The 12112-nt window shown below is 33.9% G+C and overlaps 1 protein-coding gene across 6 annotated transcripts in view; it reads left to right on the top strand.

The window, feature by feature from the left end:
• The window catches only part of KIAA2026 (KIAA2026 ortholog), a 138440-nt gene that overhangs the window by 58798 nt on the left and 67530 nt on the right, over positions 1–12112 (top strand). For all 6 annotated transcript variants that reach the window (XM_036878823.2, XM_036878824.2, XM_057498649.1 and 3 more), the window contains one exon: positions 4221–5638. In XM_036878823.2, coding sequence (XP_036734718.2) covers positions 4221–5638 — 1418 coding nt within the window. The remainder of the gene's footprint in view (positions 1–4220; positions 5639–12112) is intronic.

The raw sequence follows: 12112 nt of genomic DNA, 5'->3' as shown, positions 1-12112 counted from the left end.
CTATATTTCCTTCCTGTAAATCTTCTGGAATGAAGATAAAGTACCTACATATCAATGAAGATAAAGAAAAACACTTTTCACCATTTTGGATCTTTTCTGATTTGTTTCTTGGGTCCAGAGCAATGCTCTGTCTAGGACTAATTATTTTCTATTATAGGAAGACCATTCTGAATGTTCTATCCAACATACCATGAACCATGAGTTCCTCCAGTATGGCTAGTAGGAATAGAAATTATGGTTTCTAGTCTTTTGGATGTTTTCCTCCCACCTACTCTTGGGTTATTTTCTTACATGCATGTACTAGTCAGTACTTTGAATATTTGAGTGGGACTCTCTGTACATCTTCAGTGTTCTCGGTTTATATACTTATGTCCTCTTTGATACTACATTCTGCAGACTCTAGCTGCCTTGGTGTCTCAGGATACTTGGCTCCGGTTCAAGTCAGGTAGCCTGTTGGGGTCTGCCTGGGTTCCCTTTCCCTGCATCATGGCCTGGACACTCTTAAGGGCAATAAACCATGACAATTGTTGGATTCACCTTGTCTATTTCCCATCTCTCAGAGATTGCTGTCCTTCCCTGCTTGATGTTTAGGTTCTTGAAAACCATTGTTTTATCTATTTTGTCTGGGTTTTTTGTTGTTGTTGTTGGTTCAGGTAGGAGGTAAATGTGATTCTTTAGGTGGAAGCAGAAGACATTTTACAAGTTTTTTCTTTTCTTTCTTAGAATCAGTTCTACTTTTTATATAATTGAAAATGACTTTATTCTTATTCATGAGTAATAGTTATTGTTTCTGGTTTTATTCTGTTACTGTTGAGAAATCTGTCATTTCTGTATATGTAATCTGTTTTTCCCCCCTTCTGACTGCTTATACAATTTTCTTTTTATATTTGATGTTTTATTGTTTTATGATGATATACCCAAGTGTGGTTTTCTTAATTCATTTTCCTGGGCTTCCCGAATTTTGAGGATTTGTGTCCTTCATCACTCGGAAGATAATTGAGCCATTATCTCTTCAAATATTGCCATCATCACCACCCACCTACCCATCTTCTGTATTTTCTGGAGCTCCAGTTGGTTGGTAGTTAGATTTTAATCTGTCCTCCATCAGTCTTTGTATCTACCTTTCAATCTGTTTCTTTGTCTCTTCACACTGCATTCTTTGAATTTTGTTCAGCTCTACCTTCTTTTCCTATGTACAATCAGCATTCAGCCTATCTATTGAGTATTTTAGTTTTGTGTTTTTATTTTTTATTTCTAGAAGTTCCTTTTCTTTCTTACCCAGATCTTTCTAAACCAAATCCACATCCAAAAGTTTGTTCTTTGAAGTTCTCTGATAATTTTTTTCTTATTATTTTAATTCTCATTTTACCTCTTTAACATCTTGTATATTTTCTAGTAATTCCATTAACTGAAATTTCTGAGGTGAATTCTTGCAGTGAAGGCTTTCAGACCACAATATTTCTATATAAGGGCAATTTAAAATTATGCAGTTTCTTTTATAGACAACGAAATTTAGGTTTTTGCTCTTCTTTCAGTTTTGTTACTTGTGTTTTTCAAAAAACTTGACTATTTCATCTAAAATCTCTTGTCATTAAGATGCTTATAATACCCTTTTATTGTTTTATATCTGTGAGATCTAAACAATATGTCTATTTTCATTTCTGGTATTAGTTTTTGTATGTGTGTGTTTTCTTGATTGATCTTGCTAAGGGTTTATCAACTATTAATGTTTTCAAAGAATGAACTTTTGGACTTGATTATTTTTCTATTGTATATTTGTTTTCTCTGTTACTGATTTATGCTCTATTTTCTTTTTACTTTGGGGGTTTGATTTGCTGTGCTTTTTCTTGTTTTTCTTTTAGTGAACACATCTATATTTGATTTTCAGCTTTTCTTCTTTTCTAAATACACATTCTTAATCTGTACATTTCCCTGAAAGCACTGCTTTGACTGCATCCCAACACTTTTGTTTATTGTATTTTTCCTTCCATGTTTACACCTCTACTAATTTGAGTGTTATAAATATAGTCTAGTATTTTAGTAGCAATCCTAGAAATTTTCACACAGTTAACTTATCAGAGCCTAAAATTAATCAGTATTTTTACCCTCTTCTTTATTAATACAAAGATCTTGGAACACATTTAACTTTAACCATTTTTTGTTATATCTGTAATAGATAGTTGTTGTATCTCAGCCAAAATTATAAAAGTAGGCTTATTCTATAAAATAGTCTGGTATTGCTAAAATAGTGTTCTTACTATGTATTTGTTTTTACAGGTTACAGTGTGATAGTACAGAAAAATAGCCAATGTCAGACATTATGCCTCAGTTTTCATTTAAAGTCCAAGAATCCAAAGATGTTCTTATGCATCTTTTGTAGAGGAAGAGTTCTCATTCTTGAAAAAAATGAAGATTAAGATAAATTTTATTTTCCCTCTGTTGTTCTTACTATTCTAATTTCTTCTCCCAAACTTTATATGGTTTAATTTCTTCTTTTATATAACTTTATTGAATATAATCCATATACCATACAACTCACCTATTTAAAGTGTAAAATTATGTTGTTTTTAGTATATTCACAGAGTTGTGCAATCCTCACTGCAGTCAATTATAGAACATTTCATCACTTAAAAAGAAAGAATATTAACAGTCACTCCCTATTCTTTGTGGATGGCTTCTTTTACTTAATGTCTTATTTTAAAGGTTCATCTGTGTTGTAGCATCCATATTGTATCAGTGCTGCATTTTTTTTATTGCCAGATAATATTCTGGTTTACAGTTATGCCACATTTTATTTATCTATTAAACAGTAAGTGGACATTTGGATGTTTCCACTCTTTGGCTATTTTGAATAAAGATGTCATGAACCTTCATATACAGGTTTTGTGTGGGCATTTATTTCCACACAAATATATCATAGGTATATACTTAGTATATACCTAGTAGTAGAATTGCTGGGTCATATGGTAACTCTATGTTGCACCTTCTGAGAAACTGGTAGAAGTTTCTAGTTTCCCCAACTTTTTATTAATATTTACTGTTACTTCTGTTATTACAGTCATTTTAGTGGGTATGAATTGGTATTTTCTGTGGTTTTGATTTACACTTCTTTAGTGGATAACAATGTTGAGCGTTTCTTCATATGCTTATTGTTCATTTGTATGTTTTCTTTGGAGAAATAGTACAGATCTTTGCCCATTTTTAAATGGATTACTTGTCTTTTATTACTAAGTTAGGTGTTCCTTATATTTTCTAGGTACAAGTCTCTTATTAGATAAATTACTTGCAAAAATGTTTTACCATCTCTGGTTTGCCTTTTCATTTTGATAAATGTTTTAGAAAGTACAAAAGTTTTTAGTTTGGATGGTATCCACTTTATTTTTATTTGCATTGCTTGTGCTTTTTTGGTGTCCTAAGAATACATTGCCTAATGCAAGATCACAAAGATGTATGTGTTTTCATCTAATTAGAAATTTCTTAACTAAGAAGATTTTATAGCAATGCCAGTAAAGAAATTTTGAAAGAGAAAAAAGCACTCATAATCTTATCATTCAAGGAGTTACTTATTTTTGCAATGTGTCATCTCCTTGGTCAATGTATGCATATTTTCATTATTGCTATTATTTTGTTTCTGATTTTTTGTGTTTATAAATGGTATTTATAATGTTAGTTTTTAAGATTATCTGATATAGCCAGCTTACTTTCCAATTGTGTAATAAAACTTCTTCATGGTTTTGCTTTTCTTATATAATAAAACTCCAGTTAATACTGACACACATAACTTTTTGCTTCCATTGAATAACTTTCTTAGTATAACTTCTTCAGAATGGAATTATGGGGTCAAAGGATGTCAGCATTTTTACAGCTCTTTAACGATACCATATTACTTTTAGAAAGCACTAAACTGCTTTGTTGGGTAAACATGCTTTAAATTTTTTTCATTTATTTTGAAGTTCATACACATCATAAATTGAAAAATTTACATTGGCAATAATGTCAATGAAAATCCTCCTTCAGTAAAATTCAGGGTTAAGTTATATGTGTATTCCTTCATCTGAAGAAAAAATGGCACATCTAATGAGACATTTTGTAGTGATACTGAAAACTGGACCAGCCAGTTGCCTTGTTAAATGAAGATAAGTAATGACACTTAAAATTTGATATTTTATAGTATTCCCTACTCTAAGTAATAATAGTAAAATTTGTTAAATTTTCTTTAGGCTTCGGGAACAGGAAAGAAAAGAAGCAGAAGAAGCTAGTCAGAAGGAAATAGAAGAATGGGAGAGAAAACTTCTAGCTCAAGCAGGTCCAACTTGTATGGAGACCATGTGGGAAATTCCGGCTATTGGGCATTTCCTTTGTTTAGCCCAGCAAATTCTAAATTTGCCAGAAATTGTCTTTTATGAATTGGAACGTTGTCTTCTGATGCCTCAGTGTAACGCTTTTCTATCTAAAATAATGACTTCTCTGTTAAGTCCTCCCCATCGCAGACCTACATTACATCGAAGACCTACTTTGCCTTATAGGACGTGGGAAGCGGCCCTGAGACAGAAAGTACAGCAGTGGTACACTGCTGTAGGGCAGACTGAAAATCCTGATAACTGTGCTGAAAAACTGGGATTGTGTCCTCAGTTTTTTAGAGTTCTTGGAGAAGTTAATCCATTGGAAGAAAAACCCTTTCATGAACTACCTTTCTGTCAAAAAGTGTGGTTACTTAAGGGTCTTTGTGACTTTGTGTATGAAACACAAAAAGAGGTTCAAGATGCTGTACTTGGACAGCCTATTCATGAATGCAGGGAAGTTATCCTTGGTTATGATTATTTGGAGAATGCTTATGTACATTTTCCACAGTTCTGTGGTGCAGATGTAAGGATTTATAAACAGAGACCTTTTCAGGCCCCAGAATTTCCAGTTCCACCCATTAAAATAAAAAGAGTACCTCGGATTAAACTGGAGAAATTGAAGTGTGACTATATTACTACAAGTAATGGAGAACATAGGTGTAGTAGAGAAGGCCTGTCCTCTGCCTTCAAGAAAGAAAAGGAAATTAACTTTGATCCAGCTTACTGCCCTACTAAAATGAACTTGGATAGTCATGACATTGCTTTTGAAATGGAAATGAAATCCAACTGTGAAATTAGAATTCGCAGGCCCTGCGAAATTAAAAAAGTTGATTGTTGTAAAGAAAATTTACAGAAACCAGTGAGTCCAGGGGCGGTCACTGGCTTTGGGGAGCCTCTCAGTCCAGGTGAAATAAGGTTTATAGAAAATCAGGAAAAATATGGTGAAGCTTCCAGAGTAAAGCCTGAACCTAGTCCATTAAAAGAAAATGCTCTAAAATCTTGCCAAATACATGTAAATGGAAGTCACAATGATCATCCAGAAATTAACTGCCACAGAGTTGTAAGGGACATTCTATTAGAGCAGTCACTGCAGAGCCACAAGAAACTCAAACTAACTAAAATGAGGGCAAAAAAGAAGAAAAAGAAAAAAAAGAAGTTAAAAGATGTTTTGAATGAAAACTTACAGAGAAAACGTGAATGTCTTCATTCGCTTGCATTCAAGTCTTACAAACCCGAGATCCAGAATAAGTTATTGATCATCAAAAAGAAGGCAAAACACAAGAAGCACAAATCTGGTAAGTAAGCTAACACAAATGGGTGAGAATTACATTTAAGCTTACTTGTAATCGTTCTTTCAGTTAAGCATCATGGAAGGCTTTGGCCGAATGAAATGTTATCTGTGTGCATGTGTGAGTGCATGTGTGTATGTTTATGTTTAAGGGTTAAGTTTTATATGTATTACTCCCATGATTAAAACCCAGAAGAGTTTTTACATACATACTAATAACAAAAGTAACTGGTGGTGCCGTTCATTTTATTTAATTCTCAATTTACAAATCTTTGGACATGTTTTTACATTTCTCTGGACCATTTTCTCTGTAAGTGATGCTTTCCCTCATTTATGAGAAGTTGTTTTTCCCCAGGCTAAGGGCAGTACAATGCAATGGAAAAAGTACTGGTACCGGAGATAGTCTCTCAGGACTGTGTAAAGTTTCATAGGAGCTAAGTTCTTACCTTTCTGGGTCTGTGTTTTTTTCCCACTTCATATGGGAGATGAATTGTGGTTTACCATCATTTGTGGATTTCAGTTTTTTACTCCTTTCCGTACTAACAAAGATAATTAAGAAAATATTTGAAAATAATTTGATAGTGAACTGGCAAATGAGAGTGAATTTTGTTTAGCTGATATAGTTGCTATTATACCTTAGATATTTAAATAAAATAAAATATGTTTTTAAATGGTTATGTAATGTATTATTGGAAAGAAGTAGTATAAAATTTACCATCACAAATGGGCTTTATTGTTGAACTGAAAATTGCAGAGTGGTCCACATTGACCCAGTCAATGAAAAGTCACAATCTGTTAAAGTAACTGTCAGAAATAAAGCTTTCAAATTTTAAAAGCAATCCATTAGGCTATATAAATTGAGTTTGATTTGGCAAGTTCTGTTTGAAATGTTAGCTTCTAAAATATTAAATATTTAAAAATTTAAAATACTTTAAAATATGAAGTATTTTAAAGTTCTAAAGTATGTAGTATTCTATTAATACCATAGTTTTCTAAAACCTCTTATAAGTGTTTATTTATGTCTAACCTTGTCATGGGTTCAAAGGTAATTATGACTTTGGGTTGTTTATAAAAAAATGTTGATGTAGTTCCTATACAGACTATACAGAATAAAATTATTAACTGCTAAGGATTAGATTAAAAGGAATTTATATTGTAAGCAAATAAAGTATTGCTACATTTTTGAAAGGTAAGTTTAGAGAATGTTTTATAAGAGAGAAAATTTGTAGAGTTTCACGTCCAGTTCTAGGCAAGTGAATGAAAAAAAAACCCAGAAGTGAATTTAGCATGTGCTTGTATACCCTTTCTGGGGAGAGAAGGCTTACCAGCATGAAATAGAAGGAAATAATGCATTTGCCTGTACATTTTGTCATTTTATCTTCAGAGCAAATATTACAAAGTCAGTTTTCAATGACAAAAATACTTGGATCTGGCAAATACAGTTTTTCTCTCCCTTGGTTCTCCTAGGTAAGCATATGCTGTATGCCAGTTGTCTTTCATCCCATACTAAACTACTTACTGTTAAAACAGTGTTATATAAAATGGTACAACACAACAACAAAACATTTGATTTGCTTCATTTTCAGTACACTTGTCCTTCTGAAGCTTTGCCCTGGGCTCCTTTAGTATGTCTGAGTCACTGTGACCTTTTGTAGTCAGTTTTGGGCATATCCTAATCTGGTGTTTCCTTTCTCACTGAAAGAGAGCTCTCTGGTCACAGGTTTGGGAAATACCCCTTTTACAGATTCACGTTGTGCATTGATACAGGTTCACGTTGTGCATTGATACAGGTTCACTCTTGTTACCAGATATGTTTTGGAATTAAGAAATCATCAGATTTTAGAAGGGTGTTATGATGTATAATAATGTTAATTAGGTAACTTCACCAGTGGAGCTTGGGGTAGCCCCTGTAATCAAACATAATTTCTGCAGAAAAATTTATGAATAGTCAGACCAAATGAGATGAAAACTACAAAAAACTTTTTAACAGTTCAGGTCAGATTTATAGATTATTATAAACCATATAAATTATTTTTAAACTTTAGTTTTCAGAACCTTTTGAAGTTCATCCTTATGGGTAAATGATTCTGGACCTGTATTTTAAGGACTCTGGGAATTCCAGTCTTAAAAGAAAACTTTAGTTTTGTTCAACCCAGTATCTTTCAAGTTTATTTAAACAGAGCTGTTTTTTCAAATAATAGTGTTCTGTAGAATATACTTAGGAATAAGCTGTGTCACCCATGACTAATTTATGAACCTTCACTTAGGGTGGACCAAATTCTACATGTTGTTACTCTGGGCCATCTTATGTTAATTACATCAGACCTTAATTTTTGTGGAATCTCCAAATTTAGTAAGCCTTCTTATTGCGCTGAGAGATGACTTTTAGTAGAAGGCACAAAGATACATTGGTTGAAATCATTTGATAATTTTAGAGCAGTATGAAGCAGTTTTGAAACTTTAAAGCATTTTTATCTTTCAGAATAGGAGTTTTCTCTCTGCTTTTTGAATTTTGATTTCATTTTTGATTATTAAGCCTGTTCCCTACTCTTGGAAACAGTGTAGAATAGAAAAACATTGGAATTTTCTCTATTGTACATACTTACAGCACCAGATACTTCTCCTTCCTAATACTTATAAGTAATTTATTCTTAATAGTTGCATTTACTTCTAGGTTATTTTAGTGATTGCCTCCTCTGTAATCTATAATATTCTTGAGGACAGAAGGATTATTTCTGGTTTTTGCATCCCTAGCACTTAGCACAGTGACTGACACATTATGTAGGAATCTGTTGAATAAACACCCATAATATGGTTTGCCCAGATATAACTAAGATTAATCCCGTAATATGTATCATGTCCCTTTCAAGGCATTTATATATTTTAGTATAGTATTATACTATATATAATATACACATAGTTATAAAAACACAAAAATGTTTTATAATTAATGCATAAAAATGATCCATAAAGATGCATTAATTGTTACAAAAAGCTTATGGTGTTTTCAGTTATGCATTCAACCAGTTTGGTTTGGAGAGTTTTTCCTTCTTCACATGGTCTTTTTTTTCAGCCAAATCATTTTGTGGTAGCTTCTCTAAACCGATCAAAAGAAATAAGTGGTGTTATTCTTGTATAGAAGAAGAAACTAAGATTCAAAAATGGTCAATAATCTCATTTTAATAAAGACACAATAAAAGCTCTCAAGGGTAAATCAGTGTGAGTTATAGTATTCTGAGAAATTTCAAAAATGGTAAATAACCCCATTTTAATAAAGATACATAATAAAAGTTCAGGTCAGGGTTATATCAGCGTAAGCTGTAGTATTCTGGGAAAGTTTCACAGAGGATGAAGAATTTTGAAGAGTAATGGAGATTGGATAGATGAAGAATGGTTAAAATGTTAGCAGAAGCATGGAGGTATAACTAAGCCAGGTGTCACTGAAAAAATTAGCACCGAGGAAAACAAGGAAAAGTTGAGAGGTTGAGGTTTTAGAAGCTGTTTGAATGATGGGCATGTGCTGTTTTGGAGTTGTGTTTTTCTGGGCACGAGATCCTATTTTCAATAATTGAGTCAGAAGCCCAGTGCAAGGGAAATGCACTTGAAATAAGATATATCAAATGTGTAAAAAGCAATGAACTGCTTTATAGGGAATGGCCAAGAAAATAATGTAATCTACAGTATTTTATTTATGCAGGCCTATATTTGTGAAAAGGTATATAATTCTGTCTCTAGCACTGTAGAACCTAACTGTGTGTCATGATGAGGGAAATTTTTGAGGACCATCTCAAGATGCCAACACATAGTAAGAGAGTGAAAGAATTAACTATACTCCATTTCCTTTTATCTTAATGCCTTCTAATTTTTCCCTTCCAGAGTTAATACTCCTAATGCTTACTGTGTGCCAGGCAGTACTCTAAGTCTTTATACATATTGCCTCATTTAATCTTTATAAAAACTCCCATCAATTAGTGTTATTATTGTCTCCATGATATAGGATTTATAGATTTAGAAAATGGGCACAGAGAGGTTTATTAACATGTCCAAGGTCACACAGCTAGTAAATGACAAGATTAGGAAAAAGAATCTTGCAAGTTAATTAGGACACTATTAACTATAGAAAGAAGCTGGCAGGGTTCAGATGAGGGGGTAGAAATATAAGCTTAAGAAGAGGAAATTCTGAATCCAGTAAGGAATGATTATGTGACTTTCCTATCACAGCAACAGAAGAAAATAACATTTTGGAAGAGATATTGCAGTAACCAAAATTTGACAACTGGTTAAATATCCTAACTAAAGGGGGAAAAAAGAAATAGATGTTCAGCAGTTACTGAATTATAAGATAGGGTTAAAAAAATTGCCAGTATGATAAGAAATTTGCTGTTAGGCAAGAAGAGTAGAAGGAATATCAGTTGTTTTGTTAGGGTCTATTTACTTACTTAGAGATGGAACATTCCAGAAAGTTCTACAGAATGTAAATATTAGCTCAAGACATGTACATTGAGTAAATATAAGTCAAATTTAGACTCCAGTTCTCTGACTTCATATTCCATGCAACTACAAAAGTCCTTGGGATTTTACTTAAAACAGTTATTAATATCTTTGTATCCATTCACTTATGATTCCTAAAATGAAAGCATCAAGAGAGCAGTGAATGTGTTGGGATATTATTTAAAAATGGGAAAGCTAAATCTAAGAGGGCATTGAAATGGAAGTCTTTTAATGGTCCAAGCAGCCAAGGAATCAAGACAGGCAGCGAAACTAGGTAAAGGAGGGGGGAAAGATTAGGAATAAGTGACTGTGCAAAGAGGAGTTGGTTTGGGAATGAATGTGGAGATACATGTCTCCACATTATAGAAACTAAAGTTTTATGCCTAAGGGTCTTGCCAGTGGGTTTCAGCCCTGGGCAAGTTTGCTATGGATTCAATATGACCAAAGAAATGATAGTAGAACATTCTTGGGGTGAAAGGATTGTACCCAACCTGATTTCCACGGTGGCAGGTCAATCACTAAAATCCCATCCACTCAGAGCAAGTCTGCATTCAGCAAGCTGGTCTCTGTCTCTGGGTCTCTCGGCCTGCACAGCTGTCCTCTGGGCCTCTCTGCTCACACATCCATTCTCTGGGCTTCTGTCCTCAGCACTGCCACCACTCCAGTCTCTGCTCTCCTGCAGCCTTGAAGGCATACCACCTTGTTGCCCAAAGCATTGGGCGGAGCTCTTTATATAGAATCAATAGCAACGTATTGTCCACACGTGTAGTGAGCTAGCCAACAAGGGCCAGGTGAGAATCCTGGCCACAGGAACTTCAATTTTATCCACACTAAGTTATTGTGTAAAATACATGTTTAATTATATTTTTTACTCAAGTTGGGTTTCCTTTTCCAGAGCTTTTCCCAGCATACTTTTTTCAGTAGGCTGCACTTGTAACATTAATTACTAGCCCATATTAAGATTTCCTTATCCATTTTCCAGGCACAAGTCCACACTCACTTTTTGCCCTTGTCCGTTTTAGGCTCAAGAATTCTTTTGAAATTCCGTGTATATTTTTAACTGACATCTGACCTCACAATCCTAGATCTGAGAATTCTATTCTGTTTTATGAGACCAGGTAGTTTAGGGCAGTGGGAATAAAAGACTCAGGATATGACCAAGTAAGTGGTAGAAGGGAAGCCCACTGCGGGGCAATATGTAACTTGCCCTTTAAACATCTTGCCTTGGAGCAAAACAGATTACTAAATAAAGCCTGTGTGGTTTTGTAGTGTCCCATGCTCCATTTTAAAAGTAGTATTTAGTAAAAAGAAGAGCTGTATTCCTGAAGAATACAGGAAAATTGCATTCAGATTGTTTTTATGAGGCTATAGACTGAAGGTGTTAAGTAATTGTAAATGTGAATCTTTTAACCCTAATCAAAAGGAATGCTCTAAAATCAAAGAAGCAAATCACATCCCTGCAGATGGTTTGGAAGAATGCATTATTTTAGCATAAAAAGATCTCAGCTTTGAAGACAGATCTAGTGCAAATTATACACTCCAGTGTATATTAGCTACACGTACTCCATAAACTGATTTATCTGTTTGTACCTGTTTTTTCATCTGTGAAAAATAAGGTATTACCTACTTAGCTGTATTATTACATTACAAAGATTAGTCGGAATAGAAAATGTATAGTACCTGACATGGTGTCTGACATGTGGTAGGAGTCAATAAATGGTAACTGATTTTTGAGAGGTGAGAATTACATAATGGAAAGAGCTTGCACTTTGACGTTAGTATACCTGGCTATGGTGCTTACGTACAGTGTAACATTTGTAAGTCCAGGGAAAGGAAATCCCAGGGCAAAATACCTCCAAAAACCAAAATCAATTGAAGGGAGAAATAACGTTTAAAATACATTTAACTGCTTACAAACTGCAGTCCGGGGCCGTTTCTCTCTTTCCTGCTCCAGCAGAAGAAGCAAAACCGGCCCTCCCCGTCACCTCTC

The sequence above is a fragment of the Manis pentadactyla genome, chromosome 3 (genome assembly GCF_030020395.1).
Source record: "Manis pentadactyla isolate mManPen7 chromosome 3, mManPen7.hap1, whole genome shotgun sequence".
Taxonomy (NCBI): Eukaryota; Metazoa; Chordata; class Mammalia; order Pholidota; family Manidae; genus Manis; species Manis pentadactyla.
The sequence above is the reverse complement of the archived record's forward strand: the minus strand, read 5'-3'. Positions and strand labels throughout refer to the sequence as shown.